Source organism: Pristis pectinata, chromosome 11 (genome assembly GCF_009764475.1).
Source record: "Pristis pectinata isolate sPriPec2 chromosome 11, sPriPec2.1.pri, whole genome shotgun sequence".
NCBI lineage: Eukaryota > Metazoa > Chordata > Chondrichthyes > Rhinopristiformes > Pristidae > Pristis > Pristis pectinata.
The window spans coordinates 36804718-36822237 of record NC_067415.1 but is presented as its reverse complement, the minus strand read 5'-3'; the positions used below and the strand labels follow the sequence as shown (position 1 = coordinate 36822237).

Here is a 17520-nt window from a genome sequence, read left to right as displayed (position 1 = left end):
GGAGGTGGCGAAAAAGGATGATTTGATAAAGATTGCTACAAGGTTAAACCTTACAGAAGTAAAGCAGTCTATGAGAAAGGCAGATATTCAGAGACTGATAGCTGGCCATTATGTGGAAAAGAAGGTGTTTGAGAAGGAAGTGTTAAAACAGTTTCCTGGCAGTGAAATAGCAATTTCTGAGGCACAGGTGCAGCTGGCAAAGATAGAGGCTGAACGAGAGCAAACCCAGTTAAAGATAGAGGCCGAACAAAAGCAAACCCAGATGAAGATAGAGGCTGATCTAGCAATGAAGCAGATGGAATTGAGGAGGATGGAGCTGGATAACGAGGAGAAAAAGAGGCAGCATGAGTTACAAATGAAGCGTAGGAGTTCGGAATCTGATTCTGATGATGGTTTTTCAGCCAGCAGGGAGGTTCGATTAGTCCCTCCTTTTGAGGAAGATCAGTTTGATCAGTATTTCCAACATTTTGAAAAGGTTGCTGTGAGTTCAAACTGGCCAAGGAAAGGATGGGCTCTTATGGTACAGAGTGTGATTAAAGGTAAAGCTCAAAAAGCTTATTCTGCTTTGTCTGTTGAAGATGCAGCTGATTATACCAAGGTAAAACAAGCTATTTTGAAGGCCTATGAATTGGTCCCTGAGGCTTATAGACAAAAATTCAGAGACTTGAGGAAATCTGCAGATCAGACTTATATGGAATTTGCCAATGGAAAGAGAATATGTTTTGAACGATGGTGCCTGGCTAAAAATGTAGATGGGGATTATGATAAATTGACAGAATTGATACTAGTGGAAGACTTTAAAAGATGTGTTCCAGCTGAATTAACAACATATTTAAATGAAAAGGCAGTGGAAACTTTACAAGAAACTGCTAGGTTGGCAGATGATTATGCTTTAACCCATAAATCCAAATGGGGACAACCTAAAACCTTTCAAAAGAGTTACAAAGACAATCCAGGTAAACCAGAGATTAAATTGGGAGGTAATCAAAAAGGAAAAGATGAAAAGAAGCCAGGGCTGGAGAAACCTGTTGAGCGTACTTGTTATTACTGTAGGAAACCTGGCCACGTGATATCTAATTGTGCCCTTTTGAAGAAAAAGAAGGAAGCTGGGCCCAATGCTTGCTTTCAGGCAATTAAAAATCAAAAAGGTTTAGGAGATGCTGTTAAAGATCAGTCCTTGCAAGAGGGAAAAGCGGAAAAGTTGGAGGAGGTGAGAAAAGAATTCCGTTCGTATGTATCAGAGGGTTTTGTTTCACTGAATGATGAGTCACCCCAGGTGCCAGTGAAAATTCTTAGAGATACTGGGGCTAGTCAATCTCTCTTGCTGGACAGTGTTTTAAATTTTGGTGAAGAAAGTGACACTGGTGAAGTAAACCTAGTACGAGGCGTTACAGGTGAGACCATGTCTGTCCCTTTTCACAGGGTGATTTTAAAGTCAAAGTTCGTAGAAGGACCAGTCGAGATAGGGATAAGACCTAGTTTGCCAGTGGAAGGAGTTTCTTTGTTATTGGGAAATGACCTTGCAAATGGAGAAAGTGATCCTGTGGTACGGTTAACAACCAAACCAAGGATTGATGAGTCTGAGGATGATCCAGATGTTTACCCATCATGTGCAGTGACTCGAGCTAGAGCTAGAGAATTAGCCAAGACAGACAGTCTGATGCAGTCTGATGTGGTTCCTTGTGACAGTCCTAAACAGGAAGAAAATTTTGATGCCTTATCTGAGACTTTTCTGTCTTCACTGGAGGATCAACATCCTTATAGTGAGCCTGAATTTAAAGATTTGTCTTTGTCGAGGAAGGATTTCATGGTGGAACAGACAAAGGACCCTGAGTTGACAGAATTGAAAGAAAAAGCACTCTCATGTGAGGAGATTGAAAAAGTGCCAACTGGATACTATGTCAAAAATGGAGTGTTAATGAGGAAATGGAGACCTCCTCATGTTCCTGTTACTGAGGAATGGGAAGTTATTCATCAGGTTGTTGTTCCAAAAGTTTATAGGGATGAGATTTTAAACCTGGCCCATAGTATGCCTTTGGGTGGTCATTTTGGTGTGAATAAAACTGTAGGGAAGATCTTGAAACAATTCTATTGGCCTGGTTTGAGAAAAGATGTGGTGATGTTTTGTCGAACCTGCCACACATGTCAGATGGTAGGTAAACCAAATCAAAAACCCCCTGTGGCTCCTTTGAAACCAATTCCTGCTTTTGGTGAACCCTTTTCGAAGGTGATTGTGGACTGTGTTGGCCCATTACCAAAGTCTAAGACTGGAAATCAGTATTTGTTAACCATCATGTGTGCCACTTCTAGATTTCCAGAGGCAATACCCCTTAGAAATATTAAGGCCAAGACGGTGTCAAAGGCTCTTATAAAATTTTTTACCTTGTTTGGTTTGCCAAAAGAAATACAATCTGATCAAGGTAGTAATTTTATGTCAAAAATTTTTCAACAAATAGTCTATGAGCTGGGAGCAAAGCAGATTGTATCATCTGCATATCACCCAGAATCTCAAGGAGCTCTGGAGAGATTTCATTCTACTCTCAAAAATATGCTGAAGACTTATTGCTTTGAAAACACCAAGGATTGGGACGAAGGTATCCATTTACTTTTGTTTGCCGTTAGAGAATCGATCCAGGAGTCAATAGGATTTAGTCTGTTTGAGCTTGTGTTTGGACATAGGGTGAGAGGACCTTTGGAGTTGTTAAGAGAGCAATGGGTTAATGAGGAAGTTCACTTGAGTCTGTTGGACTATGTCCAAAAATTTAAAACTCGGTTGGAGAGAGTCTGCCAGCTAGCGAGAGAGAATCTGAAAACAAGCCAGATAAGAATGAAGACATATTTTGATAGACGTGCTCGGCCTAGGACATTCGCAGTGGGGCAAAAGGTGTTGGTATTTTTCCCTAGCCAAAATAATCCCTTGCAAGCTCGTTTTTCTGGACCCTATGTTATTGAATCTCGAGTGACTGATCTAACATATATAATCAAAACACCAGATAGACGCAAGAAAACACAACTCTGTCATGTAAACATGCTAAAACCTTATTATGAGAGGGATTCAGTGGTGGCCTTGGTGGATGGTGTAAAGGTTGTTTCTAGAATGCCTGATGTTGATGTTGAGGAAGGCCAATTTAGACCAAATATTGTTCCATCGAAACTAAAAAACCAAAATATCCTGGAGAACCTTGAAACGAAGTTGGACCATTTACAAGTTTCACAAAAACAACAGATGAGAGAATTAATTTTAAAATTTAAAAATCTGTTCCCAGATGTTCCAAACAGAACATCGATAATTACCCATGATGTTGATGTTGGGGATGCAAAACCAATCAAACAACACCCATATCGAATGAATGTGGAAAAAAGTAAACTTGTTGATCAGGAAATAAAATACATGTTGGAAAATGATATTATTAGACATTCTACTTCAAATTGGAGTTTGCCCTGTGTTATTGTACCTAAACCTGATGGAACTGTTAGATTTTGCACAGATTACAGGAAAGTGAATGCTGTAACAAAGTCAGATGCTTACCCTATTCCTAGGGTGGATGATTGCATAGACAGAGTGGGAAAGGCAAAATTTCTTACAAAGATTGACCTATTAAAAGGGTACTGGTGTGTTCCATTAACAGATAGAGGAAGGGAGATTTCAGCCTTTGTAACCCCTTCTGGATTGTATGAATACAATGTTTTGCCATTTGGAATGAAAAATGCTCCGGCAACATTTCAAAGAATGATTAATTCAGTGATTCATGGGTTAAAACATACAGATGCCTACATTGACGACTTAGTGACTGGGAATGATACTTGGGAAGATCACATCTCTGCGTTAGAAAGGTTGTTTGAAAAACTTTCCAAGGCTAACCTTACAGTTAACTTGGCTAAAAGTGAATTTGGCCATGCCACTGTGACGTATCTTGGTTATGTTGTAGGTCAAGGCAAGCAAGCTCCTGTTCAGGCAAAAGTTCAAGCAATATCTGAGTTCCCTATTCCCACAGGTACGAGGACTGTTAGAAGATTTTTGGGAATGGTTGGATATTATCGAAAATTTTGTAAAAATTTTGCTGATATTGCTCTTCCCCTAACTAATCTTCTGAAGAAGGGAGTAAAGTTTGTTTGGACAGATTCTTGTCAAGAAGCATTTAAGAAGCTGAAAGCCATTTTATGCTACGATCCTGTGCTCAGAACACCTGACTTTGAAAAGCCATTTTCATTAGCAGTAGATGCCAGTGATGAAGCTGCAGGAGCTGTGTTGTTGCAGAAGGGTGACCTTGATGATATTGACCATCCTGTAGCTTACTTTTCAAAGAAATTTAATGAGCATCAAAAGAATTATTCCACCATAGAGAAAGAATTACTGTCGCTTGTTTTAGCCTTGCAACATTTCAGTGTATATGTTTGCACCGCTCAGAAACCATTGACTGTGTATACAGATCATAACCCATTGGTGTTTCTGAGCCGAGTCAAAAACAAGAACAGAAGGCTGTTAAACTGGAGTTTAATTTTGCAAGAGTTTGATCTCATGATAACTCACATTAAAGGCAAAGATAATGTGATTGCTGATTGTCTTTCTCGATGTTAAATGGGAAACATGTATCTGTACTAATCTGATAGTCTGTAGTTGTGTAGCATGATAATTATTAACATTACTAACTCTATGCGCGGTTAAAATTTTCTTGGGAAAATTTTTTTTTAGGTGGGAGGTGTTATGGACTCAGTGAAAGTCCCTTTAAGATAGAGAGTGTGTGTGTATGTGTGTGTGGGGCGTGCTTACGTCAATAGAAGATAAAGGACGTAATGACGTTGTTGAAGAAGTCAGAAGAAGAAGAGAGAGAGAGAAGGGAGAGAGACACCAGCCTGCTTGTTTTCTCTATCGATGGATGAGAAACAATAACTGTGTTTACCACTGAAATCCATGTATGGAAGTTGGAAGTAATCCGGTGGAGTTCACTTTGTTGCTGACCTGTAGAAGGAAACAGGTATTTGTGTGTGGACGACCACGGTTCGGATGCTTTTCGGGGTGAGGAAGTCACTACCGAGTAAATACTGAAGTGTCGTTTGGGTTTCATCGTGGAACATTTGGATTTCGTATGTACTCTCTCTATGTTTTTCTACATCTACATCTTATCTTCAGACAACGGTGGTTGTTGAAGAAGCCCTTGCTCATGTTTCACCTTATGGCTTGCGGAACTGAACTTTAAGAACCATTCCGGAACTGGGAGTTTTGGACTTTGTCACACACACACACGAAGAGTTTAGGTTTGGGGTTAACGTTCGAGGTTTAACATTCTTGAATTCTAACATACTAACATTTTTACTTTTATTTTACGTATTATCATAAGTAGTGATTAATAAAATAGTTTTTAACACTGAATCATGCTCAGTGTGTTTCTTTTGTTGCTGGTTTGTGACACTTGCTCTCACTCTCTCTCTGCCTGCCCCACTCCCTCTCCCTCTCTGCCTGCCCCACCCCCTGCCTCACTGCCTCTTTCCCTCTGCCTCCCTCTCTCTGTCTCTCTGTCCCCCTCTAAGTTGTGTGAAGTCATTATAGTAAAACATGTCTAAGTAACCTGTAAATTTATAATGCTAGCGCAAACTCATTAACCACCTTAGAATTCACTAAGAGTTGTTAAATGTAATGCATCAGTATGAATCACTCTGTTCTTTTGTAAGGAGTTATGATACGGTGATCACTAATACACTTACATGGAGTTGTGAACTAACAGCTATCAACTTGCTCCCTAACTCATTTCTTCCTTGGATTTTGTTACCTGTAACAGCAACAATAATATAAAGACATTTTTTGCCTTGTTCCTTTATCATCCCTTTCTCAGTGTGTTGCTCTTTTGCTCCCTCTCTAGTTATGGCCTCATTGCAGGTGCACACAGTCTCCTCTCAGCCAAGATGGATATTTATTAAATGAATATATACGTTGTCTGTCCACTCAAGAATATTACTCTAGTCTAAAGACGGTATTTATAAGCTACTTGACCTATGCTCTCATTATCCTATTTTAATATCTCTTCTATATGTCATTTATTTTCTTATAAAATATCTTGCTATTACTTGATGTGGGCTTTCATGTTACAAATCTGAAACACCTCATCTATTGATTCATATCTCCTCCTACCAGCACTCTGACCATGAGCTTACATATGTAGACAACAAACACATGTTCTACAAAATAAGGTACTGAAGAAGGTGCTATTATCTATAGTCCTTGCATTTGTTTCCAAATCTCATTTGCACATTTAGCTCCATTTCACAATAACCATTTTATCATTGATTAATGGAAACCAGCTTGAAATGTTCTTTGGAAAATATCTGTTATATTGATTATATAAAGGATTGACTATTAACATTCTTGTTATTTTTTATCAGTGATTATTGTGCAGTAAGTATTGTACAGGGGAAGAAATGGGAAGCATAGAATAACAGCTTTGTTCATTTTACAGATCATTCTTACACCAAAGTAAAGTAGCCACTTGCAATTTGAGCTACTTCAAAATCAAAGTTATTTTATGTTGCAAATGTAGACTGCAAACTTGTGGAGCTAAATTTTGTTTAGTAAACTTTGGCCATTAATGATTATACCCAATCCTTGCATTTATTTTAAACTGTTTTTGTAAGGGCTAGTAACTGATTTAGGTCATTAGAGAGCACGTAAATAAAATTAGTTTAAGTTGATGGTTATGATCTGCAGCATTACATTGGATGATGACTGTCAAATTCCATTTAACATATTAACATTCAAAATCTTACAGAAAGCTGTCTGTAGGATGTATTATAACATAGGTTTTGAACCTTTGGGCACAGTAGGAATTCACTTTGGGTCTTCTGTAGTTTCCGAAGAGAGCTACAAGACAAAATCTTGGCTTGTCAGGCGCATTAATTTCTTGAAACCCTTTCACTCTTCATTGACCTTGGGCAAATGAGCTTATTGCCCTAGCTGAAATGAAATGAATGATAAATGCATAAAGTGCCTTTGCTGAGTAATGGGACTGCAGTGAAGGCTTCTCTGCAGAGTTTTATTCCTCTACAGCCTGAGGCAGCTCAAGGTCCCCTGCTGTTCATTTAAATAGGTATGTCAAATCTGCCTTGAAATGCTGCCTGTTTGATCTGTGGTAATATTTGTGAAGGTTCCATATGGACTTGAACCCCTGCAGTGGCAAGAAATAATGTACAATGCTTCATAGTGCAGACACAAATTTTCTCTGAAGAGGATGCAACACCACATTTTAGCTGTCGGAGAGGATGATGTAGCTGAAATGTGGCGCTGTCAGCTCCTCGCATGGATGGGCAGAACACAGTGCATATCTGGAAAATTATGCTTAACTTTCCATTCAATCATCATTTAAACTTTCAAACAGTGTCTTAGATTATCTGTTTTCACAGTTTTCTGTGAACTTTTACATTTTTAAAAAATAATTTTTAAACTGAAGTACTCAGTGTGCAAAATGGAATGTCTGAAACCAAATTTACTTGAAGCGGACTGAGTTGTAATAATTTAAGTGCTTGGCTTCCAATTCTACATTCAATCCCTCTCCATTATCATTCAGACTGGAAAAAAGAACCATTGTTGATTAATCACTAATTGTTTCAATATATATTTTATTTACATACTATAATGTCTGATTACAGGGTGCTTTTTTTTAATAATTGAGAATTATACTCTGTGGATAGAATCCACATTGCAATTTGAAGAAAAGCTCTTCATCCACAAGGAGGAGGCAGTTGAGGGGGATCCTTTTAATGACTTTCCCTGTGGCAGACAGCAGGGAAATCCCTCTGTGTAATTACTGCAATTGGACGTCTTTTTTGAAGTTGGCCACTATGGTGTCCCTCAGATCCCCAGCATACACTTTGTTTCCCAAATGAAAATAAGTTTATTGATTCATGTCAGAAGTATGTCTTTCCTATGTTACTTCATCTTCATCTACCAAGTAACCTACAAAACATATTCCTTTGACTTCCTCCTGCTCTGGCTGCTTCTGCATCCTTAGTTTCTTTTACTCTTAAGATTAGAAAGCATGCCATTTGCTGCCTGAGACTTGAGATTAATAATTCTGCAATCTACCCCAACCCCCACCTCCCCCCATAAACCTCATCATCACTGTACCTTTATTTCACCTTGCCTTTATTTCTGAATCTACTGGGACAATTGTGCCTGTGTTCAATCTGTTCCACAAGGATCATGAAAAGACTTTGCTGAAGCATATGAAACAATATTCAGCTAGAAGTCCAAATTCATTTTGGCCTCTTCCTGAGATCCCCACTATTATGAAATCTGGTCTTCAGTTGATTCATTTCATGCCACGTGAATTGTTTTCAAGAAACAAGCTGACTGTGATGGTACAGCAAGGCTATGCACCCTCTTAATATGTAAAAGCAATAGGTTTGTGGATGATTCGAAAATAGGTGGTTCCATAGATACTGAAGAAAATTATCAAAACTTACAGGGGGATCTTGATCAGCTGGATAAGTGGGCCAAGTATTGGCAAATGGCTTTCGATTCGGATAAATGCGAGGTGTTGCATTTTAGGAAGTCAAACCAAGGTAGGAGTTATACAGTGAATAGTAGGGCCCTGGGGAATGTTGTGGAACAGAGGGGCAGGTACATTTTTCGCTGCAAGTGTTGTCATAGGTAGACAGAGTGGTGAAGACGGCATTTGGCACACTGGCCTTCATCAGTCAGAGTTGGAACATTTTGTTGCAGTTGTGCAAGATGTTGGTGAGGCCGCTCTTGGAATATTGTGTACAGTTTTGGTCACCCTTTATAGGAAAGGCATCATCCAGCTGGAAAGCAGGTTTACAAGAATGTTGCCAAGACTCGAGTTATAAGGAGAGGTTGGGCAGGCTAGGACTTTATTCCCTGGAAGGTAGAAGACAGACCTCTGGTGTATAAAATCATGAGGGGCATAGATAGGGTGAACGCACATAGTTATTTCCCCAGGGTAAGCGAACCAAAATTGAAGGGAAACATTTAAAAGGGACCTGAGGGGGATCTTCTTCATATAGAGGATGGTGCGAATATGGAATGAACTGCCAGAGAAAGTAGTTGAGGGAGGTACAGTGACAACATTTAAAAGACATTTGGATAAATATATGGATAGGAAAGGCTTAGAGGGATTCGGGCCAAATGCAGGCAAATGGGATTAGCTTAGGTGGGCACTTCAGTTGGCATAGACAAGTTGGGCCAAAGGGACTGTTTCTGTGCTGTGTTACTCTATGACTCTATGCTACTCCTGCAATTAAATTAATGCATTTTAAAATTATATTTTTGTTAATTGAATTATACATTTGAAATTCCCATGGAATCGACTGAGCTGTTCCACTGTGATTGGCGTCATTGTTGAATTTTGAATTATTGATATCCCAAATGAAAAGCCTGATATCACACAACTAGTACAATTCTTCCAGATAATTCCAGGATTGTTGCCATTCAGTGATTTCCTCAGAGACCTATCATTCCTGATCAGATTTAATAGATTCCTGGCTGCCTTTTCCATCAATCCAACATATTCTAAGAAAAGATATGTTGGGGCTTAGGTCTGAGCATGGACAGATACAGATGAAAGGTGGAAATCCTTTCCAAGGTGGAAATCTTTTAGCTGGAAATCCTCCCATGTGCAATATTTTATTCACATATAGTGGGTATATGAATTTATCCATGGAAGAATTTTCACAGAAGAAGTTCTTGGTTTGCTTTGTGGGCGTCAAGGATGTAGTATGAAAGGACGGGTCAGACGACAGTGACGACACTACTGACCCCCATGGTCAGATGATAGCATTGCCTATCAGGTCGGAGGCTATACCACTGTCAATCAAGGGTCTGGCTCTGCCCCACCCATTAAAGAGCACACCTGAGGATTGGCTCATAACCCACCTTTGTTCTTGACCCTGAATCATTGGCTTGTTTCACCTGAGTGGGCTCCACCCCGCTACAGCCCTATAAAAGATGGTACACGTGGGCTCTCGTCCTCTCTTCCGATTGCTGCTGGGGTCGAGGCCACAGGTGAGAGGGTGCACTTCCACAGGGGTCTAGGAGTGTCCTGAGTAGATTCCCAGTAGCGCAGAGCCGTTGTTTGTCCCGATTCAGGGGGTCCACACAATGTATTTGTTCGTTCCCTGATGTTTGTACTAGTTCGATGTGTGTGTGAGCGTGTGTGTACTTCACCCCTGTTGTGACTCCCATGTTTCGCGATCACCCCAGTGCGAGGGTGCATTTGTTCCTTCACATACTGTTCCTGTGCCAGTCTTTGTGAATAAAATCCTCCATTTAAAGCACAAAGACTGTGTGTCCAGATACCATTACCTTTAAGATACCAAAAGAAACTTTCTCATAAGAAAAGTTTTGTAGCAAGGGAAAACATGAAACCATTTCAATAGGTCAGACCCGAACTAATTCTTAGACTGCCTTCCATGCATTGAATGCTTCATGGTCCTTTCAGTATATGGAAGGGAAGAAAAGATTTGACATTTTAAGCACCAAAGGGCACCACGGAAGTCAATCTGACTGTTCTCCAGCTGAAAACCATGGAGGAACCGAGAGATCCACTCCCGACTGAAGCCCAGGTTTGAGATGTTAAAGTTGGATGGTCCTGACCTTTACAGGAAATCTAGGTACTTCCTTTGCAAAGCCACCAGGGATGCCAAGAGACAATATCAGACCAAGCTAGAGTCCCAGGCTAGCCATGCAAACACCCATTGATTGTGGAAAGGCTTGCATAGGCTACAAAGCGAAGTTGGACAGTATCACTGGTAACAACACATCCCTTCACGATGAGCCCAATGCATTCTAAGCTCGTTTCGAACAGAAGGTCAGTGAAATGATGTCACCCGCCCTGACAGCCTTTGATGCACCTGTACCCATGGTCACCATCGAAGACATCTGATCGGCCTTCTTGATAGTGAACCTGCGGAAAGCAACTGGCCTGGCTGGAGTTCCCTCAGAATCTGCATGGACCAGCTGGCAGGAGTATTCACAGATATCTTTAACCTCTCCCTACTCCAACCTGAAGTTCCCAACGGCTTTAAGAAGACCACTATCATCCTGGTGCCAAAGAAAAACAAGGTAAAGTGCCTTAACGACTATCGCCCGGTGGCTTTGACATCCATCATCATGAAATGCGTCAAGAGGCTGGTCATAGCACACGTCAACTTCAGCCTCCCAGACAACCTTGACCCACTGCAATTCACTTACTGCCAGAACAGGTCCACAGTGGACGTCATCTCCCTGGCCCTACGTGCATCTCTGGAACATCTGGATAACAAAGACACCTACGTCAGATTCCTATTAATAGATTATAGCTCGGCTTTCAATACCATAATTCCAAACAAACTCATCTCCAAACTCCTAGACCTCAGACTCTGCACCCCTCTCTGCAATTGTATCCTTGACTTCCTGACCAGCAAACTGCAGTCAGTCAGTATAGGCAGCAACACCTTCTCCATGACAATCCTCATACGTGGCTGCATTCTCAACCGCTTACTATACTCCCTAGACACTCATGACTGGGTGGCCAAATTCTGCTCTTACTCCATTTACAAAAGTTTGCAGATGTCACTACCGTAGTGGGCAGATCTCGAACAACGATGAGAGGGAGTACAGGAAGGAGATAGAAAGTCTAGCGGCATGGTATCCAGACAACCTCTCCCTCAATGTCAGCAAAGTGTAGGAGCTGGTCATCGACTTCAGGAAGTGGGGTGGAGTACATGCTTCTGTAGGTATCAATGGGCTGAGGTGGAGATGGTTCCTAGGTGTAAATATCACAAACAATTTGTCCTGGTCCAGCCCTATTGATGCTAATGCCAAAAGAGCACACCAACACCTCTACTTCCTCAGAAGGCTAAGGAAATTTGGCACGTCCCCGGAGACTCTTTACCAAGTTTTACATATGCACCATAGAATGCATCCTATCTGGATGCATCACAGCTTGGTATGGCAACTGCTCTGCCCAAGATCGCAAGAAATTGCAGAGAGTTATGAATGTGGCCCAGTCCATTATGCAAACTAGCCTCCTCTCCATTGACTCCGCCTACACTTCCCACTGCCTCGAGAAAGCAGCCAACATAATCAAAGACCTATCCTGCCCTGGTCACACTGTCTTTTCCCCTTTCTCGTTGGGCAGAAGAATGAAAGGTTTGAAAGCATGTGCCACAAGACTCAAGGGCAGTTTTTATTCCATTGTTATCAGACTCCTGAATAGTGCTCTCGTATGCTAAAGATGAATTCTTGATCTCCAAATCTACCTCATCATGGCCCTTGCATTTTATTTGTTCACCTGCACAACACTTTCTCTGTAGTTGCAACAGTATATTCTGCATTGTGTTTTGTTTTTACTACCTCAATGTACTTGCGTATGGCATGATATGCCTGGATGCCATACAAACATATTTGTTCACTCGCTGTATCTCGGTACACGTGGCAATAAACCAATACCAATACTAAACCTAAGTCAGAATTGATACCACTCCCTGCATTTCTATTTGCTGATAAACATAATGTCTTGCTGTTTAAATGCTTTACTTTATTCCTGATAGTAAATTCCAAAAATAGAATTTCACCTTATAATAGGAATGTAATCTCAGCAATTCATAAAAAAATTGTTCATTTAATTTTTTCCAGGATACCTATGAGCAACTCTTAGATATACAAATGTATGAAGACAGACTGAGGACAAAAGGTCTCTTCTCTCTGGATACCAAACCGATGTAAGTTATGGCTGTAAGTGTAACTGAACTGGAGAACAATTTTAAGTAAATCTTGCTTACACTACAATAAACTGATGGAATGCTGCACTGTCTTCTCAAGTGTACAGAAAGGATTCTAAGGCACTATTTTGAAGAAGAGTGGGAAGCAATGTATATATACACCGCAATTAACGGTTAAAGCAGATAATATTGATATTATCATATTGTTGTCTGTTGGAATTAACTCAGTGTAAATTGACTGCCATGGTTTTTTTAAGATGTGACTAAAATTTAAGATATTACATTTGTTGTAAAGCCCTTTAAGAATTCTTGAGGTTAGGAAAAATCCTATATAAATTTAGTTCTTTTCTTAACAATCTTAAAGTGAAGTATAGGGTCCAGCAGCAATTTTTTACTGACAGTGTGTTGATAACTGTGATAAAGTTAATTGAACACACATTAAAACTAATAATTTTAAAATATCAAACATATTTGAATACCCTAATGAAAAAGAGTAGGCAGCAGTTTAGACCGATTTATTAAAAACATTTTTGGGGAGAATACTTTTTGTTTTAATAATCTGCACTTTGTTACAAATTCTACTTTTGACTCTTAAATAGGGGTAAGAATTATGTGGAGTCGTGTGAATTAGAATAATTAATTTTTATATACTAATTGACATTTGAATATATTTGCCATGAAAAATGTAAATGTTCAATTTTTCAGTCCATCAAAATCATTTATGTCTAATCAACTGATGTTTTGCCTGCCTGTTTGTTTGTGATTATTGGTTATACTGCTTTACAATTAGTTAAAGTCATTAAATATTTAAACTAGATTGTTAACTATTTAAAGGTTTAAGACTACTAATGTTCCTTTTTAAATTAAGTTAGCTAAGAGTTTGCAGTACAATAAGGACAGTGTATGTATAACCATCCAGATTGCATTGGAGTATCTTGTGAAAGAACACACAATGTAGAAGTAAAACTGTACTAAAATTATTTTTGTGGTACTTGTAATACCAGAAATTTGTGATTCTAGAAAATTATTCACATAGACATATTTAAGTAATATTTGTGGATGTAATGTTTTTCAATGTGGGGAATAAATACCAATGTCAATAGACATAGTAAATATCAACTCTAATATAAAGTACCATAATCAATTTCTACTTTAGCCTTTAATCTCTGGAGAGAAAATAAAAGTGATTAGAGATTCAGAAAAGAACCAGAAGTAGTCAGTGAATTGTATTTTTCTTTTGTTGCAATTCCCGATGTTGCTGAAAATGCAATGATGATCGTGGAAGTTTAAGTATAAACCAGTATAAATTTATATTTTGTGATTAAATAAGAACATAAGAAATAGGAGCACAAGTGTGCTGTTCAGACCATCAAGCCCACTCTGTTGTTTGACAAGATCAGGGCATATTTTCTGTCTGAAACATCATATTCTTGGTGTATCTCCAAATTCCTTTGTTCCTTTAATATCCAGAACACTATTGATCTCTATTGTGAATACAGTTAAGGAGTTAGCTTCCACAGCTCTCCAGGTGGAGAATTTCAATGATTCACCACACTCTAAATAAAGAAATTTCTCCTCTATTCTGACCTAAATGGCCTTCCCCTTATTTTGAGACCCTTTGGCTTTTAGACTCATCAGCCAGGAGAAATATCCTCCCCACATCTAACCTGTTGAACTTTCAAAGAATTTTGTATACTTCAGTAGGTCGCCTCTCATTTTAATAAACTTCAGAGAATAGAAGCCTTGCCTGCTCGATCTCTGCTCAGGTAACAGACCTGCCATTCCAGGAAACAAATTGGTGTACCTTCTCTGTATGCCCTCTGTAGCAAATGTGTCCTTTTTGGGTATCATTTGTTTTATTCCAGTCTCTCCAAAGGTGGAGTTAGTGAAATAAAGCCTAACCATTATCTCATAGTAAGCAGAAAATTCAAAAAAGTAGTTATCATATTTATTTTATGCAATACAATTTATGCAGTAGCATGAGATGTAGTCTACATCATGGCTCCCTATATTGGTGGGTCTTCTGACTTAAATTTGTTTTGATTCTGATCTCCTAAACTCCAGCCACCTATGTATTTTTGCTGCCAGGACAGCTACTGCTCAATATAAGCTTACATGAAAGTGATCAATTGCAGGCTTTGGAGAAACAAAATCAAAAATAGGTCATTGGCATCTTAACCCTACTATCTGTCTCTAATTCCATAGTTCAGCATCCAACATTTAAAGTAATTTTTTTCATTCTCATCCCACTTGCAAGAACCAAATTCTTTCTATGGAAAATGGCCAAATGAAGTCAAAACATGACATGCTATATTGCTGGTAGTTAACTGCAATTTGACAAATTCAGTTGGGTGAGGAATGTTGAAAGAAGGTATTTTTCATCCTATCAGTTTGATCAAGTTTCAACAATCCAGTCCCAGAAGTATACAGACAGTATTCAAACCATTGGACATGCTATAGAGTTAAATGTAATATGTCATCCCTAGTGCTGGTTTGTCCAATTTATGACTAAACACATTACCACCTTAGATGTTTAGTTGGTTTACTGGTTCCTTTTCTCACAGAACATATTTTTGTTGCTTTCACTTTCATGGGGAATATGGTGATTATAACTGAGATGAGACCTTACTTGATAAACTTGTTTCCACATGTTAATTGGATACTTATGACAAATGTGAAGTAATATCAATTTGTTATCTATATGTCAACCAAATGTGAATCAGATTTGACATCTCAAGGGCGTGCAATTTACCTACTAAAGAAAAGAACCTATATTTGGTTGCACAAACTTCTTATTTCCAGTGTATGTGACTCATTAGGTTGTTTTTATAAGTAGCAATTATAAGTTATATTATAAGGATTCTGTTTAGAGGGTCACTCAGCCCATCATGCTGTGGCAGCTTTTTAGTAGAACTATTCATGCATCTATTCTTTCCCATTAGCCCTGTTAAGTCTTTTCTTCAGATGTTCACACAATTCTTTTTTGAAGGTTATTGTTAAGTATATTCCCATCCTTTCGGGCAATGTTTTCCAGATCTTAGCAAGTCACTGGACCATTTTCATTTTACACTTGAGTCTCTGGTTCTCTTGCGAATTGGTGTAAATTTGTGTCCCCTAATTACCACTGGGTACAGTTTCACCTTGCATACGCCTGCAAAACTACTAATAATGAAACCGAGGATTTCAAATTTTTTTACAAATTTCTTTTCCAGGTTTCACTATTCCCGCACCCTCTTTTCAATTATACATATCTCCCTTACATTTAATTAGCTTTCCATTAATAACATCTTTACTATTTGCCTCAATTATTCCTTGTATTAGAAAACTCATTTCTCACCACACTTTGGGTATAGAAGTTTTTTCCTCTGAATTACTTGTTTGTTTTCTTGATGGCTATCTTATATTGGTGGCCTCCAATTTCAATGTTCCCATGAATGGAAACTCTTCACTTTATTGTTAAATGTTTAAGACCTTACTTGGGTCATACTTACCCTTTACTTTTCAAGAGAAAAAGGACCAATCATCTTACCCTACCCTTGTGGTTATAACTCTGTAGTTTTTATATCATCCTTGCAAATATATTTTTGTACTCTCTCTTTTATTTAAATAATAGAGTGGCTAGAACTTTGGATACAAGTTCAGCATAATTTTCTACTTTGAATTCTGTCCTACAGAAATGAGCAATAGTGCTGGCTAACTTGTTCCATAATATAAACTAAATGGTTTAATAAAATAAATAAACTTTGCAACTCAGTATTCTCATTAACAGGCCAGTAAAACATCAAATATTTGGCTCTGATGTAGCAAGGATACACGTGTACCTTGAGAACTGAAGCATCTATTGTTTTTTTTCTATGACAATATAATTTGGTGGCTAAGACATCATTAGAAACACATGCTTAATGATGTTTAATGGAATTTAAGTTTTGGTGATTTGTAGTCATTACTTATATCGGATGAAATCATTCCTTTAATTTGAGTAATTTTCCTTGGATTTTCACTAACTTGCATTAAGATAACCAGTTTTACTTTTCAATGAAGAAAACCAAGCGGAAAACTCTCCTGGAGTAGTTTCATATTTAAGAAAGTTCACTGCTTTTCTTGACTTTTTGTTTCCTGGTGCAAGATAGAAAGGTCTTAAGTTTCTTGTTTGGTACTGCTTTTAATGCATACCTAAATCCTACTTTTTAATTCTTCTGTGTTGGGTGTAGCAAATATCAGTAGATGATCCTAAGGAACAGTTTGACATGTTTAATATCTGTTAATGACTACCACGCTTCACACTGTTGTTGGTCACCTGTCCACTTCCTGAACAGTTCTTGTTGTCCTTTAGTAGATTTCTGATCTCTTTAACATCGTCAATTTGTTCTTGCTCTGCAACCAGATAGGTTGTGCAAGAGCTGGATTGTGCATTATTGTAAAATTCTAACCTTATAGTGCACTGCTTTATCTTTATGGTTCCATAGTATTTTAAAATGCATTTACTGCATGAGAAGGATTAGATGCATCTTTATCAACATTAAGTTATTATCCTGATAAATCTGCGTACCCTAGTTTAAGTGAATTGCTTCCGACAGGCTTCTTCTGTAAGTGGGTAGTTAGGGCTTTACCTATACATATTGCCGTTAAGGGATAAAAACATATGTCACTACACTTTGGATTTTTGCCAACTTGGTAATTGAGTATTTGTTCAAATACTCTTCCTTTCAACTTGTCAAGAATTTGTCCTATGATGTGTTAGCAAATTTATAGTTTCAAAGATTAGGAAAGTTAGTTTTCTACAGAACCTATATACGTAACTATTAACTC

General features: G+C 38.5%; 1 protein-coding gene across 1 annotated transcript in view; it reads left to right on the top strand.

The window, feature by feature from the left end:
• Nucleotides 1-17520, top strand: part of mrps9 (mitochondrial ribosomal protein S9) — a 60794-nt gene that overhangs the window by 29446 nt on the left and 13828 nt on the right. The window contains exon 6 of the mRNA XM_052026773.1: nt 12626-12711. Within this exon, the coding sequence (XP_051882733.1) occupies nt 12626-12711 (86 nt within the window). The remainder of the gene's footprint in view (nt 1-12625; nt 12712-17520) is intronic.